Here is a 17,016-nt window from a genome sequence, read left to right on the forward strand (position 1 = left end):
AGAATGGCAATATTTTACATAAGTAGGGGATGAAAAAATTGTCGGCACAATGGTTGCCACAATTGCCCATTTTGGACAACTAGCTGATCTGGAGTTGTCGTCACCACACTGCATGAGCTACATTATGAACTCCTGCCGCACCCCTTTTATTCACCTGATCTGGCTACCTGTGCCTTCTTTATATTTCCTAACATGAAGAAATGCCTTGTAAGAGAAAAATTCAGCTCAAATGATAAAGTTATAGCTGAGAAATAGGCATATTTTGGAGATGTTGAAAAATCTTACTTTTTTGGAGGGGTTAAAAAAATTGTTGAATGTTGGGAGATGTGTATATTTCTAAAAGGGGACTATGGTGAAAAATAAAAAAATGTATTTGAAAAATGGTGTCTTCATTTCTAACATGGATACTTATTGAACTGCCCTTCTACATGAAGAGAAGAGTCAAGAAACTTTTTTAAGGAAGGGATGGAAGGAACTAAGGAAATAATTTTAACAGAAGGGTCTGAGGATGCTGGATGGAAGGGATAGGTGTGGTAAGATATGCAAAAGTAAAAATTGGATGATGGATTTCTAAAAGGTTGGGAATAACATGTAAGGTGTTGGGAGTGGAGCGGATTATTATGCGTGAAGGATCTGCGAAATTGAAAAAAATCACCATTAAACATTTGTCTCCAGAAGTAATGATTATATATGGAATACTTTTTATTCTGTATAAATCTGAGGATTTGGTGGAGAGAGGTCCTTTTGAAAAGGGCATAGCATAGATTTGAAAGGAAAATATCTCGATGGTCTTTTTATGGATAGGTAATAAGAAAGGACCATTTAGTTTGATATGGATAGCAACTGTTACAATGTAAGTATGGCTCTTTATTGTTCAGTTTTATATGTAAAGAAGTGTAAAATATGGGTTCAGGAACATCCCAATCATTGTAAATACCTTGCATGAGGCCAGACATGATTATTAATTCTAAGATTGAGGGATGTGACATACTGTCCAAAATTGAGGAGAATGGTAAAGTTGGTGATTAAGAAGATAAACTACATTATTGGAGGTCATGATGAGTAGGTAATTGGTGAGAGAGTTAAAAACTGTATGGGATATGGGTGAGATTCTGGTTTGTAAAACAAATATTTTACATTTGATTTTATTGCAGGGAATGGGAGTTATTATGAGTTTGAGATGTTAAGGATGGGATTGTTTGATTTGAGGTTTGATAAGTTGGTAGGGCATTTGAAAGTTAACAAGAAGCATTTAGGAAAAATAATGAAGAAGGAACTATCATGTTTGAGGAAAGGCTAGAGATCTTTAAGGATTGATCTGTCTTCCTGATTCATGAAATCCCCTGGTACCAACCTAGGGTATGTGGAAGGGAATGAATGTATTAGGGAATTGAAATCTATTAAATTTTGTTAAATGGATCATTCAGATCTGGCTCTGAGAGGCTTGGAAACATAGTCATTGAAACAAGAGGAGATGCAAGATTTGATTACTTTTGAAATGGAGGTTTGGAAAAGAAGGTGGAGTAGACAGAAAGAAAAACATAATAGAAAGTGCTATTTGTGGAGAGAAAGTGGACGGTTAGGAAAAACCCAAAGGAAGCAGGATTGATGGATTCAGAGTGCTCCTCATCCAATGGCATTAGTCCACAGCACTTACAAATTGTCATGCATGCAGACTACATCTTGAAAAATAAACTTCATTTATATCCCAAAAAATGTTAAAAAAAGTGAATAAACAGTTATCAAAGGCATTCTTATGGCTTTTATAATTAAGCAACATTAACAAGTTCCTTGATAATGTTGCTTATTCCTGCTACCTCACTTAATAGGAAACACCGGAGGTAGTGAAAGGGCTTTGCCTGATGCAAAGTGAAAAATAAATAGTCATGAGACCTTGCCTTGTTCCTGCAACATATCTGTTCCCGGGAATTTGTCCTCCTGAGGATTGTCAAAATGACAGTCTTCCTTAGTATCCACTTCCTCATTAAAGGATAAGGGAAAACCCTCATCTTCCAATGGGTCCTGAAAGACAAACATTACAGTTACACAAATGTCAATGTATAATGTTATATTCTCCTAACAACTTCTGCAGGCAGAAGAATAGCTACTGTATTGAATAATGGTGAAATGAAATAAAGTGGAATGAAAGGATAACAAAAAAAATGCAACCATCCTGATAAAAAGGGGCATTGCTCAAAATAAACAGGAAAGTTTTATTTTAAAAGAGACTGGATTTAATGTGCAGATGGTTATTTGTGTACACATTATTATACATTCACATAGCATAATTTATATACACACTCACCAAATTCTTTGCTTCAACATTACTGCACCAATTACTTTCACATTCCCGAATTGATGCAACCATTGGCAGTTCTACATCCTTCCTGATGAAAGTGTTTCTGATTGTCAGTGGGCAACAAATGGAAAGCATTAACAGGTTATAATATCATAATGGCAGATGATAAACATTTACAAATAAGAGCATCAGGACAATACATCTTTCCAGCTAAGCAAATACTAGAACACAAGTAAAAAACGTAATCACTTTAAGCTAATTTGGAAATAAACTTTGTGAAACAACATTTATTTTCACTGCATTGCATAATAGCTCAATTCTTTAACCTTGATCAATACCTTGTTGTCTTTATTAGTGGTAATCCAATTCTTCCAAGTGCTCATGAAATAATTGACATCTCTATCAATCATTTCTGTTCAAGCCAAATGATATGAGATGCTACAGCACTACTCAATGCCCATAATTTGCATGACGTACCACAAACCATATCCTCTCCTAGCCTCTATGCACCTTTGTTGTCATTGCTCAGGACATCACCTTCCTCATTATAAACCATTAACACAGCCATCAATGGGAGCCTCCATTTGGCAGTTAATGTTATAGTTCACGGAATGTTAACCCCCACATGTCATTATGTGAAATTCAGCCATTACAAGTGTATTAATAATTAGGAGTGGATAAATTCATTCCCTGTGCAACCAATGATTTTTCAGGATTACATCTGGTAACAAAATAAGATTGAAAATGCTGAAGTCCATGGTATAGAGTGACTATAGTGGTGTGTGTACAAATCCAATTGAAGTCTCCCAGTTGGCGATTCAATATCTATCACCTGAGGATCACACCTCAATCTACCACTTATATTTCTTCTTAATCCCATTCTAAAAGAGAAGAAACATCCTGCCTTGATAACATTTAATTAAACCCTTCTCAATTCATTGGAAAAACCTTTAGTATAAGGGTGTGAAATTGACACCACGAAATTTGCAAAATTAAATATCAGGGTGGCCAAATTATGAAATGAAAAAGTAAATATAAACCTAATCAACATAGACCTAGCAAAAGATAGAATACCATTGGAAGAAGTACACAGAACTGACAGACTTGATTATTGATCAGGTCTTAATGCCTCGGAGCAACCATAAGGAATAAATTGACATAATATACCATCACATAGAATACATAATAGGGTGTGTTTTACTGCAGGGGAACCCTTGTTAGTGACTGCAGAGAGATATGCAATACAGTGCAATGGAAGAGATGGTGATGACGAGGGAGACTATGGTTATATGCGCAACTAATGCCTGTAGTGAGAAAGAAATTGAGTTCTGCAGGAGAGAGACAGCGAATAGTCATCAACAAACTTGGCAATGACTAACCAAAACCAAAAAATGTATTTGAATACAAGGAAAAGTTATTCCAGGTGACTCAGAAGATTATCAGTAAGATTACTTATTATGTTCAAGAAAACACTTCAAAATCCATTTCAGAGAGGATGCAACGAAAGATACCTTCTAGCCCAAAGATGTATTTGTTTTTGACATAGTTTAATTAAATGCATTAATTTTATAGAATACATTTCCGTTTTTTTTAACTTTTTAAAACGAGGAAAGTTATCTCCTGTGACAAATTTTCCTAGAATATAAAATTTAGAAACTGTCATTTTACCCCTTTCTAGGATTGGGTATCTTCGCAACACTTATTAATAACTGGCATTGATCATGCCCTTGGTGATAACAAAATTCTTTTCCCGCGGATTCGTTTTCATGGAGGAATATAGTATTCGTTGTTGATATAGTTCAATTTAATAAATACAACTGACCTCTTCTCGATTGTTTATCAAGTCCTTCGTCGTAAAATTGCAACCCTTTTTTATGCGATCATAGAAAACAGACAAACACTCGCGACGTCGACTCTTAAATAGCCAGTATTCAGTCAGTAACTCCATGCAGGAAGAAAACACCAACCAGGGATGAATTTCATCCTGCACAACCTAATTAAATATTTCATAAACAGATATTCACCAAATAACGCACTAAATCTTCTGGTCTTAATATCACCATTATTTTACAAAAGAGTATACGCGATATACAAACGAACTTCTATCTCATATAAGATTTTTTACACACATAACATTCTAAGCAATGAACACAGACAACTAAACTTACTTTGAAATCTATTAAATCTTCTATAGTCTTTTGCAGCATGATTTGTAATTTACTATTCTCGCCGAAAACATTGATCAACAGTCCACAACTGTTTAAACACAATCTGCACACTTCAAATTCGGCTTCATCGCACATTATGAAAGTTTTAGACTACTCCAAATGATTTACTTTAGAATGTTACCCAAAATAATTCAGCAATATGTCATAGTTTACTTGAAATAGAACTAAAGTTTATTAAAACAGCCGATAACTCAAAGTAAACTACTCAACAGCTGGACACTTGCATTCCGATCTTCATCTGTCACACTCTTCAATAGAATTGAGTGATATGGAAAAAAGAATCTTAATCCGATCAGATATACGTCTGGGTATTTCAATGTAATCTATTAATTAAGGGGAGGAAAAATAATTCCGTTTTATATAATTTTATTAGTTGGTGAAGAATGACGGGCATTCTTTGGTTTTATATACAAATCGAAAAAACTAAAAAGGTCTAATATGTTCCGATCATTCATTTGAAAGACCTGGATCAATAGATTCAAATACGTTTTGCTGATGATTGCTAAATGTAAGAATGACCCAGTATTTATACATGCGAAAGTTATTGTGCGTTGTAGATATATAGTGTATTAAAAATATTACAAGTTCCATGTTCCCGTCTCTTCATTCTGTTCCTTCCTGAATAAACATCAAAATAAATCTTCGACCCGTAGGAACGGGACTTTGACGAACTGAATCTTTTTCTGACGATCTGAATCGATGTCAAGTTAACATTGAACGTTGTTTGCCATGGTTAATCAGATAATTAAGATCTCAAAATAATCTTAAGGTAATTTTAAGTGTCAATGTTTCGTGATACGTCTAATAATTCCCAAATATGTTCATATGTTCTGACCGAGATTCAGGTCGACTCTACTCGTATCATTCCTTTGATTTACAAGAAATACCGCAGAAATAAAATGAACATATGAAGATCGAAACGCAAGTACCCAGCTGGGAAGATGTTTTATTTACCAAGCTTGTTTTATCGATTTTGAACCCTAATTCAAGTAAATTGTGAAAGAAAAACACCTATTCCGCCTTTTATTCACTCTCTTACTGGATTAGACGTGATTCACCGGGTGGGATTCGTCTACTTGTGTAATGTGCGGAATTGTGATCCTCTTCCTGCAAAGAGTCGGTCATTTTTATCGACCCTTTTGCTCTTGCACATGAACTGCTGTGGTGGAGAAAAAATAAGAAGAATGAAATGCCAATCGCAAGTTGTCGTAGCACTTGTGATGTTGTATTGTGTGAATAATCGTACTATTTTACGTAATGGTTGACAGACATCTGTATATTTAACGTTATATTCTCCGGTCAATCATCCGACGTAATCTTAAACGTTCAGAATGTGTGATAAAATTGATTTTGTGGTATGCAGATTGTGTTTAAACAGTGGTGGGGTTCTGATAAACATTTTCGACAAGAATAATAAATCGGAAATAATGTTGGAAAACACTATAGAGGATTTGATTAATGTAAAAGTAAGTGAATTGTATGTGTGATGTCCTTTCTAAAATATTTTTTGAAGATCTTCGTTGTACTTAAAAGCAATTAGTTCATGGAATACGTAAGGTAAAACTATAGTGATTTGTAGACAAGAGTAGATTTCAGCATTATAATGTCAAAATATTCTTTTGATGTATTTTATCAGGTTGTGGAGGATGCAAAATATCCCTGGTTGATTTGTTCGACCTGCATGAAGAAGCTTACGGAATTCCGACTATTTAAGAATCGATGTGCAGAGTGTCTGTTTGTTTTCTACAATCGTGTCCAAAAGGGGAGCCATCCTGGGACGGAAGACAGGTTAACTATTCGACAAGAGGTCAGTTGCATCCATTAATTTGAACGATGTATGTAACAAAATCATTTCTTGCCCCAAAAGAATATATTTTGTTGCATCTGTGTTGATTTATATGCTGTACAATTTTGCGATCATTTTTTTGAACATCCTTTCATTACGCCCTGTCATATCTATGTATAAAATAATTCAAATCATTCAAGATTCATTCTTATTTGACATTTTCACACTACCAAACAGTGGGGCTGGGTTCGATTCCCTTATACTTCTTAATGGGGTCCACGGTAATAGGTGAATTTAACATAATGCCATGAAGGACTTAGTATTGGGTGAATGCTACCATCACCTACCAAATTGACCTTCTGTGTTGATCACTGTTTTTATTTATAAGGAGGTGAGTGATGTCCTGACGCAAGACAATAAGAGTCCTGGAGAGAATATGGTTGATGGTAAATCAGACAAAGTGTGGGCATCGAGTAGTACCATTGAATCTGCTGTACATTCTGTGGGAACAGCATCAGTTGAGATGAAGAACCCATATTCACCAGTCCATGGAATGAATTTTATGGCCATTAATGATTGCAATGAAGTGAATATTCAGGTGAGTGAATTGAGCTGTTTTCCATTGCAGTCATAACCAATTCTATTACACAATTAATATTGTTGTGTCTTGAAAGTTTAGGTTTTTGTTTCTTAAGCATGGGGAAGAAGTGCAGTAGGTTTCAATGGCTCTGTCCTTTCCAAAAACCTACACTGAAATGGTGAACCATCATTTGATAATGTTTATTCCATTGAATGAATGGTAGATGCATGCAATTTAAGCACCTGAAGTCATAATCGTTATTTGTTTGGTGAAATAATGGATTCCAAAATTGTTTTTGAGCAAGAATTATATGACAAAGTTTGGCCAAAAAGAGGTTTTATCCTGAATCACTTATTTTGAAATGTTAATTAAATACCATTATTAAATCATGATTTTTATATGCTTTGAATTAGTTACCTTGTGAGATAAAGGAAGAGATTGAAGACGAGACCATCGCCAGTGATGCTGTCGACAGCAGTGAGTTAGATGTCCAAGATGACATGATCATTGTCAAAGAAGAAATTGATACTACCAGTGGATGCTCTGTTCATCTCAAAATTGATACTGGCTCATCAATGCAGGAAGGTGACAGTCATTGGTTGGACAATGAAGATTCAAGCCATTTGGTGAGTGCATCTATTCATTTCAGGAGCATAATTATCAATCTACACTTTTGATCAAATTTTCTCTTCCGGCTCAAAGTGGTGTTATCATCGACAGATGTAATGAACACTTCAATTTCCTCGGACTGATTGGGCAAAGATCACGTAATATAAATTTTGTCTCCCAGATTTTGTGTATAGGGTCAAACTTATAACCATAATACCCTCGGTCAATAAGAAGCAGAATGAGTCAGAATTCTTTAAATGCTCTCCCATATATACAGGGTTTATTCCAAAAGTAATGCAATCACATTTCCCATGCCACTCCTATTGAATAGAGTGGATTTAAGTCACTGTTGGTAAGAAGGATGGACTCTAAGCTATGCTTCAAACCAGTTTCAGTGCTCTCCAAGTTGTGGAAACAGCAGGACATCAGTTATTGTGCGCCAACCAGCAATCTGTATCTACTGTAAATTTGCTGTAAATATCATGCTATTTACTTAATGGTATTAGTGTATATAAAAAAGACTACTGCTTTTTGTTGTATAAGATGATTGCAATGGTCTGCATATGCAACTCTATTCAAATGAAAATGGCAAAAGCATTGAGTTACTGCTCATGATAAAGGTGGTGTATTCAAATAGGTAAATGTAGTGATTTGTCAGTTTTTTAAGAAGAGATAAGATATGCCCAGGATTCTATAGCAAATAAAAGTGTTAGGATAGATAATGGCTATTATGTAGCATTATATGTATTAGGTTAGTGTGAAAGTTATGGCAGGATTTAATTTTCAGAACAGGAAATAGACAGCTTGTGCAAAGTAATGACTGTTCAGGTAAGCCAGAATTGTGGACATGCTAGGTGTTTGCTGGGATGACTTAGTTGTTCCTTCTCTTTATTCTTTTTAGCATCTCTACATAGAAATCATATTATTTTTTCTTTCTATGTAACATTAATTTATTATTTGTAGCCAGATATTCAATGTATTCAGTGGGCTTGGTTAGGCTGGAAGGCCTTTAATGACAGGAGCACTCAGATATGTGCGATCTCTCAGATCTATCTGTCTGTTGCTTAATGGTTTTTTAAGGTTTTTAATCACCTTAACAGAGAAGTGGTCATCAAAAATTGGTAGTGGGAAGAAGGTTGATTAAGGATGGGATAGGTAAGGATCATGATGGTTTTCATAAAATAGAATTGGTTATGATGAAGAGGGAAAGGGCGGTGTTTAATTGACTGATGTACTAGGCAGGGCCAAATTTACAGTAAAGGCTAAGTTCGCAGATTGTTAAATTTTATGGTATTTGGACAAAGAAGTGATGATAAGGTGAGGGCTTTTCAGGCAGTTTGGTTCAAAGAGAGGATTCAATTGGGTTGAAGGTTTGAGAATTTTACTATTCAGCAGTTTTTCAGGGTAATCACTTTTTCTGAGACAGTAAAGTAGCTGGTTGGTGTATTTTTATTGGAGGGGAGTGTTCCTGTAAAAACAGAAGCCACAGACAGAGTCAGAAGGAGATGAAGGACTTTGCATGTGAACAGAGGCCACAGTTGAGATAAAGTTATTGTTGATAGTTGGTAAGTTTCATTCAGACTGAGTGAAAATTATTTTTCTAGGGGTGAATGTTGATAGCTTGGAAAGTTATATTAGAGTCAGATATAGATGAATTGAAAGATTCTGGAAAAGAAGAAGAAGAAAAAGACATGACAGTACAGTGGGGATCAAGATGGTGTAGGGGCTAATGTACTGGCTTCCCACCCTGAGGGCGCGGGTTCAAATCCTGGCAGTGTAGAATATTTTTAGAGGTATCTCAATCCCAGCTTGAGGTGCTTTGTGGAAGGCAATTGAGTGAGTATGCATCCATCAGATGGGACGTTAAGCTGCAGACCCCTTGGCACCTTTCATAATGAGTTGGCTAATGCCGATGCTGGGTTTCTCTCCACCCTTCAACCTTTCCTATCCATCCCCTATGGTGCAAATGACCTTGGCTGTTGGTTGCCTTCCCTGAATAATACTAGTTGATTTCAAAAGCTCGTTTGTTAGGTTGAATTGGGATGAACTAGAGTAAAATGCAGAAAATAAGAATGGATAGGATAAACAGAAGGCTAATCATTTACCAAGTAGAGGTAGAAGTACTCAGAGATGAAGGGGGACTTAATGTAAAGTATGTCACTGGATTTTTGTTTTGTTAGCAGTCCCAAAATATTTATTTGGTACTTATGTCCATCCATAATCTACCTAACTGGTAATTACCTAAACAAAATTACAATGCATATGAAGTTATTACATGTTTGCAAACTATACAGCCTTGTTTGATGGATTCTTATAATCTGTTCCATTGGACAGAGGCCATAGAAATATTATGTCTCAAGGGTCATTTCTGTTCATCATTTTTTTAAAACAAGGGGTTTTAAGAGTTTTTCACCTTGTAGTCATATGTAGTTATTTCTCTTGTGTTTCTCAACAGAACAGGGTGATAACTTTACAGCAAGTCTCTGATTATCTCTGTATTCATTAATCCTATCATCCTAACCAATGCAAGTAAATTATTTGAAAAAAAAATTTTTTCAAGAGGTATTAGCTAAAATATTATTTATTATAACAATTTAATGTATGCCAGTTAACAATTTTTTCATCTTAATTTTACAAATAACCTGTTATTCAAACATTTTTCATGGATATCCTGAAAATCTGTTATTTTTTTTCTTTGATCTTACAGGATAATTTGGAGGATGCAGAAATAAGTATGCCCTCTGAGGAGGAAGTAAACAATAAGGAAGATTTTGATACTGAAATTCCTCAGATGGAAGTAAGACTGGAATGGGAGGTGTTGCAGGAACAAGGTAATGGGAGCTGAACACTGTGCTATCAGTTCACCTTTGCTACTTTCTAGTGTAATACAACTATTGTTGATTAACCCTTGCAGTACCATTAATGTATTTTGGAAAGACTGAGTTAACTTAATAGAATTTTATTTAAAATATCTGAAAGGCCATTTAAAACAGTATGATAAATTGCAAAAAGGATGATAATATTGTCATCTCTTTTTTGCAATTATTTAAGAACATATTTAATATTATTTATGAAGCTACTCAGACTAGATCTATTAATAATCTTGCTGTGTTTTCAAGCCATTTCTTTGTTTGCTTGATTATTCTGATTTTAAATTTAATTGCTTAGGACTTATAAATGAAATAACCCAAAACAACCATTTTGACTTTCAATATCTTATGTTTTTCCCCAAGTAAGATCTAAACTTAGTGTGAAAGGCTGAATTTAGCTCCCTGTAACTTCTTTAGGTTTCTCTGGCTCAAAAGAGCCTTGAAAGGAAAGCACTTGCCACTGAGGAAGGTAAAACCAAAATGGCTAGATAGCCTAATTCAGGTCAGCATTAGTTGATGACATGCTTTGTTCCTCGGATTGAAGCACAGCTGATGTTGCTAAAATGTATACATAGAGTGATGAATTTCTACAGGAAAAGACTAGACATACGATTGTATGCAAATTAATGTACACATATGTGATTCAATGTGAACATGCATATTTATAATTATAATTTTACATTAATTAGTATATTCAAACTGGTGAAAACAATTTTTTCGTCAGAAGTATTTATTTTTTAATGAGTATATACTTAACCTTATCCTTCAAATCTTTCAGATAAACACCAAAAACAAGTTAATGCAGGGGAAGATGCTTCAGCCTCTCAAAGGTATATGTGTGAAAGTTGCTACAAGGTATTTGAACAAAAGGACCTTCTCAAAGATCATGTAATGCATAAGCACCTTAAGAAAATGATGCAATTCAGATGTGATGTTTGTTTGGAGGCATTTAAGAGAAAAATTGACCTTGCAAGTCATATCAAATTGGTGCATGTTCTTAAGAAGCACCAATGTGAATTCTGCTCCAAAAACTTTCCATATTTAAGTAAACTCAAAATTCACATGTTGACACATAATCGGAAAAGACCATTTCAATGTGCATTGTGTCTAAAAGGTTTCGCTGGAAAGAAACATTTAAAGATGCACATGTTGACACATACTGACAGAAGGGCACACATATGTGAGATCTGTTCAAAAGTATTTACTTGTATTGGTACTTTAAAGAGGCACGTGTTGACACATACTGGTGACAGGCCTTACAAGTGCAGGATATGTCACAATACCTTTACCAGAAATTTTAACTTAAAGACTCACATGTTGACACACACTGGTGACAAGCCACACAAGTGCCAGTTGTGTCAAAAAGCATTTACTGTCAAGAGCCATCTAAAGTCACACATCTTGACACACACTGGCGAAAAGCCTTACAAGTGCAGGATATGTCAAAAAACTTTTACCCATAGTAGTAGTCTAAAGACTCACATGTTAACACACACTGGCAAAAAGCCTTACAAGTGCAGGATATGTCATAAAACTTTTACCCAGAGTAGTAGTCTAAAGACTCACATGTTAATACACACTGGTGAAAGGCCATACAAGTGCAGGATATGTCACAATACCTTTACCAAGAATTGTATTCTAAAGACTCACATGTTGACTCATACTGGTGACAAGCCACACAAGTGCCAATTGTGTCTAAAAACATTTACTGTCAAGAGCAATCTAAAGTCTCATATCTTAACACACACTGGCGAAAAGCCTTACGAGTGCAGGATATGTCAAAGAACTTTTACCCAGAGTAGTGGTCTAAAGACTCACATGTTAATACACACTGGTGAAAGGCCATACAAGTGCAGGATATGTCAAAAAACTTTTACCCAGAAGTGTCATTTAAAGACTCACATGTTGACACACTAGTGAGAAGCCATTCAAGTGCATCATATGTTCCAAAAGGTTTACTAAGAGTAGTTATTTGAGGTCACACATGAAGAAACGCTTCAAAATGATAACATATAACATAACATAATAATGTAACATGTATTCAAAATCATTCTTTTATGCATACATATATGATGACAGACAATATATATATGTGAAATATATTGTTAAGAATTATAATGTAAAAGCTTCATAATCAAAAATTGTCATTTTATATAAATTTCTTTTAAAAAAGGGATAATTACCCAATCTATACTTAATTAGTTCCTTCTTTACCAACATTAATATTCACATAAATAAGATGCTTACATTATATATATATATATGTGTGTATATATACAGATATATATACACATATATATATATATATATATATATATATATATATATATATATATATATATATATATGCATACACACATATATGTAGAAGAAGGCAGGTTACAAAGATGGTGCATGGAATTCAGGTGGCCTAGATGTAGGGAAGGCAAGTAGGCTAGATGGTGCAGGGAATCTCTGGCACATGTGGTTGATTTGCAACAAGATATTCACAGTGTATGATCTTGTCAGATCTCACGTCATGCGTGTGCACTTTGGGAAGGGGAGGCAACTCAGATGTGACGCTTCCTCTAACGAATTTGACTGCAAAAGTGATCTCCATGAACATGTGAAATCAGAGCACGCTGTGAGGAGGGAGTGTCGATGCAGAAACTGCTCATGACACCTTCAAAATCCAAGTTAACTCAGAATCAACATGTTGGCACATAATGGGCCCACCCAAGGGTGGGCCAGGAGATGGAAAAGCTAGCACTGCTGAGATGCACCACTACCAGCCGAGGCATGTGCTGTCCTCCCTGTGCACCCACCCAAACCAGACGACATGCAGGGTGAGTTGAAGAAAGAGGAGGAGAAGAATGGTCTCATTAACTCCACACAGGATCGATGCCGGCAGGATCTCTAGCAGTGCCATGCACCATCTGCTAATGTGGCAGTTGGATCAGAGGTCATTCGTGTAGAGGAGCCAAGGTGCAATGGGAATAATGAGATGGCACCCTGGGACGAACCGACCCCCGGCACAAACTCACTCAAGTTGGATCAGCAGCAGAACCTGTCTTTGTCAACACCAGACTCCTTTGTGATGGAACTCAGTTGGTCTGAGGAGCTTGAACTCATGCCTTCAGAGTCAGAGGTGTGACAGAGACAGGCAGAAGTGTGCCTTGGCGTTTGCAGGTGGAGTGGATTCTTAGAACAGTAGGGCTGAAATCAAAGAGAAGAGGAAATGAAAAATGGTCCATTCCAAGAAGTTTTTCAAAAGTGTGTGTGGGAGAGAAGAGGGGGATAAAGATTGAGGGGGTGATTTTCCCACACCCCTGCCTCTACCTTCCTCAAACACAGGCTTTCCAGTAAATAATCTTATTTTCTAGGTCAATTTTTGCTACTCTTTCTTCCTTTGAATCATACGCATAAGGTGATTAAATACTCCATCTAAATAACATGTCATTAAACTTCTTACTTAGTTTAAAGTATGCCCCTGGATTTTGTTTTGTTAGCAGTCCCAAAATATTTATTTGGCAGTTGTCCATCCATAATCTACCTTAACTGGTAATTACCTAAACAAAATTATAATGTGTATAAAATTAGTACTAGTTCACAAAGTTTACAGCCTTAGTCGAAGGGTTCTAAATATCTGTTCAATAGGGCGGAGGCCAAGTCTCAAGAGGCATTTCTGTTCATCACAATTTATGTTTTTAAAGGAAGAAGTTTGAAGTTTTTTACTGTGTAGAGTTATATGCAGTTACATCTCTTGTATTCCACAACAGAACAGGCTGACACAACTTTACAGCAAGTATTTTAAATCTCTGCATATTTCAATCATCATCCTAACGAACACAAGTAAATTGTAAAAAAAATCAATTTCAAGAGATATTTGGCTAAAATATTATTTGGTCTGAGGAGCTTGAACTCATGCCTTCAGAGTCAGAGGTGGGACAGAGACAGGCAGAAGTGTGCCCTGGCATTTGCAGGTGAAGTGTAGTCTTAAAACAATAGGGCTGAAATCAAAGAGAAGAAAATATGAAAAATTGTCCATTCAAAGAAGTTTTTCAAAAGTGTGTGTGGGAGAGAAGGGGGAAGGAGAGATGGAGGGGGTGATTTTCCTCCCCAAACTATATAGTAGCATCTTCCCACACCCCTGCCTCTACCTTCCTCAAACCCAGGCTTTCCAGTAAGAAATCCTATTTTCTAGGTCAATTTTTGCTACTTTTTCTTCCTTTGAATCACATGCATAAGGTGAATAAATATTCCATCTAAATAACATGTCATTAAACTTCTAAACATTTATTTCAAAACCTGGGTGGCTTTGTCTTAGATGGACCCTGGCATTACAAAGAAATGAGCCCTGAAACCTTGATATTTATGATATTATATTCATGATATTATATTAAGGATGGACAAAATAGTTGAATGAAATGTTCATTAAAGCATATTTATCATAGACCTAACCACTAATAAATTATTATTGGTAGAAATGCACACGGAAAGGACACCGTTGATCATCATTCTGGTCTACATACCAAGAATAAGCAGAAAGAAATTGATAGGATTTACCACCTTTACAGGATATAATAAATAATGAGTTCATGCAGGGAAATAGGAGAGTAACATTTGTAACAAATGATAGTGATTTAAGATTGTAATAAGATAAATGGCAAAGAAGAGATGGTGATTAGTTCGGAGACTAGTTTATGCACATGAATTCACTGTATGGAGAAAGGAATTGAGTTCTGCAGTTTAAAGATGGAGATTAGCCATTAGTTTCTCCTTGTATGACACTAAGAGACATAGGTATGCATGAAAATTGCCAGGTGACTCAGATATTAGTTAGATATTTAATACTGAGATTTAAGTAGAATTAAGCATTAAATTATAAGTTTACACAAATGAAACTAGTGTAAAAAGAATTGTAAAAATGCTGTCTGAGGCTCTGGAAAGTCTAAAAAGTAAGGGAGGAATTGGTGCACTATACAGTAATGCAGACTGATTGTCATTTGTCCAATGTCATTGGCTTGCTGGTCATATTATACTTTCAGGGGGAGAGTACTAGGAAGGGAGAGGAGGTGAAGAATTGAATGAATTTGTACAAGTGATTTAAATTATAAATTTATTTTCCCCAAGAATGCACATTATTTTAATGCTGGAATATGTATGATCAGCTACAATGTTACCATGTCTGACCAATGACTTCTATCTTCATGCATTGATGCAAAAATTGATGAATGAATATCCCCTACTGGAGAAGTAGATCATGTTATGGCAATGTCAACCTCCTCTTTGACAATGATCATGTCATCTGGGATGCCACAGCCCTCTTGTCAATAGAATCACTGCCAATCAAGCTGTCAGAATAATACTCCTCAGTTTCACCAGGAATGTATCACAAAGCATTAAAATGCCATAATTCATTTATTCAAATATCAATTTTATTAATCTTTCCAAAGAAATACAACAGCCGAATATGTAATTAGTTAAATAATAAACAGAGGTAATTCACTTTTAGAAAAGGGAACCTTTGACAAGATACGGTGTGAGGATATGGAAAGTCTAAAGAGTTGGGGTGACATTGGTGCACTATACAGGAAGGCACATTGTTTTTTAATTGCCCAAAGTCATCGGCTTGATACTATTATGGGACTAAATAAATAAATGATGCAAACTTCTTCAAAGACTAAGAAGGGCTGACTATATTTTTTACCCAAAAAGCCAATTTTTTGCTCAATGTGCGAGTGTTTTTTTGTCATTCAAGTTCCAAAGTCAATGAAACTGAATTTTCAACACTTTTGAGAAAATCAAAACCATCTATCTTAATAAATTGTACATAAAATCAAATTCGAATTACAATGTTTACATTACTCTATCCTGAAAAAGTGGTATTTTCATTAAAATTCAAATGACTGCGTTTGATCACAGAGACAATAAAATGATATTTTCACATTTTAATCAAGGAACATGTCAGGAAATATTAATTTTTAGCCAAATTTGTCCTCCTTATTAATATTGTTCATATTATTAGATACAACTGACATCTTCTCTATTGGTTAATACGTATTTCCTTGAAAGATAGCTTCCCCTCTTGGATGTGATTATAGAATTCCGTTAGCTTCTCCATGATGGCAAAACATACCAACCAGGGATAATTTTCATCCTCCATAACCTAATAGAATATCCCATAACCATGTATTAACAATAAAATGCACGTAACTCCTCTCGCCTAAACTTCAACATACATTTAGACAGCAATGTACGGAATATATTATATTAACCAAATACCAATTCATTTAAGATATCTCAAAAACAAAATTTTTGAAACACCAAAAGCAGACAACTGAACTTACTTCGGCATCTATTATATCCTCTATAGTGTGTTCCAGCATGATTTGTAATTTACTATTCTCGCCGAAAACATTGATCAACAGACCGCGAGTGTTAAAACATAATCTGCAGACTTCAAATGCGTGTTTATCGCACATTATGAAGGTTTTAGAGTACGCCGAATGATTTACTGGACAATCTAACGTTAGAAAAATAATGCAATATGTCAACATTTATTGAACTTGTATTAAAATGTATTAAAACAGCTGGAAAAACTAAGTATACAACTTTATAGCAGGGCATTTGCATTTCGTCTGTTACACCCGTTTGAGAAGTAA

At 35.3% G+C, this 17,016-nt stretch overlaps 1 protein-coding gene across 1 annotated transcript; it reads left to right on the top strand.

The window, feature by feature from the left end:
* The first annotated feature begins 11,686 nt into the window (after positions 1-11,686).
* LOC139699952 (zinc finger protein 182-like) lies at positions 11,687-12,409 on the top strand. The gene is made up of 2 exons (XM_071598345.1): positions 11,687-11,755; positions 12,017-12,409. The coding sequence occupies exons 1-2, from the start codon at positions 11,687-11,689 to the stop codon at positions 12,287-12,289; spliced, it is 342 nt and encodes a 113-aa protein (XP_071454446.1). The 3' UTR covers positions 12,290-12,409.
* The last annotated feature ends 4,607 nt before the right edge of the window (positions 12,410-17,016 follow it).

This window comes from Hetaerina americana, unplaced genomic scaffold (assembly GCF_022747635.1).
Source record: "Hetaerina americana unplaced genomic scaffold, ioHetAmer1.1.p SCAF_99, whole genome shotgun sequence".
In the NCBI taxonomy this organism is placed as follows: domain Eukaryota; kingdom Metazoa; phylum Arthropoda; class Insecta; order Odonata; family Calopterygidae; genus Hetaerina; species Hetaerina americana.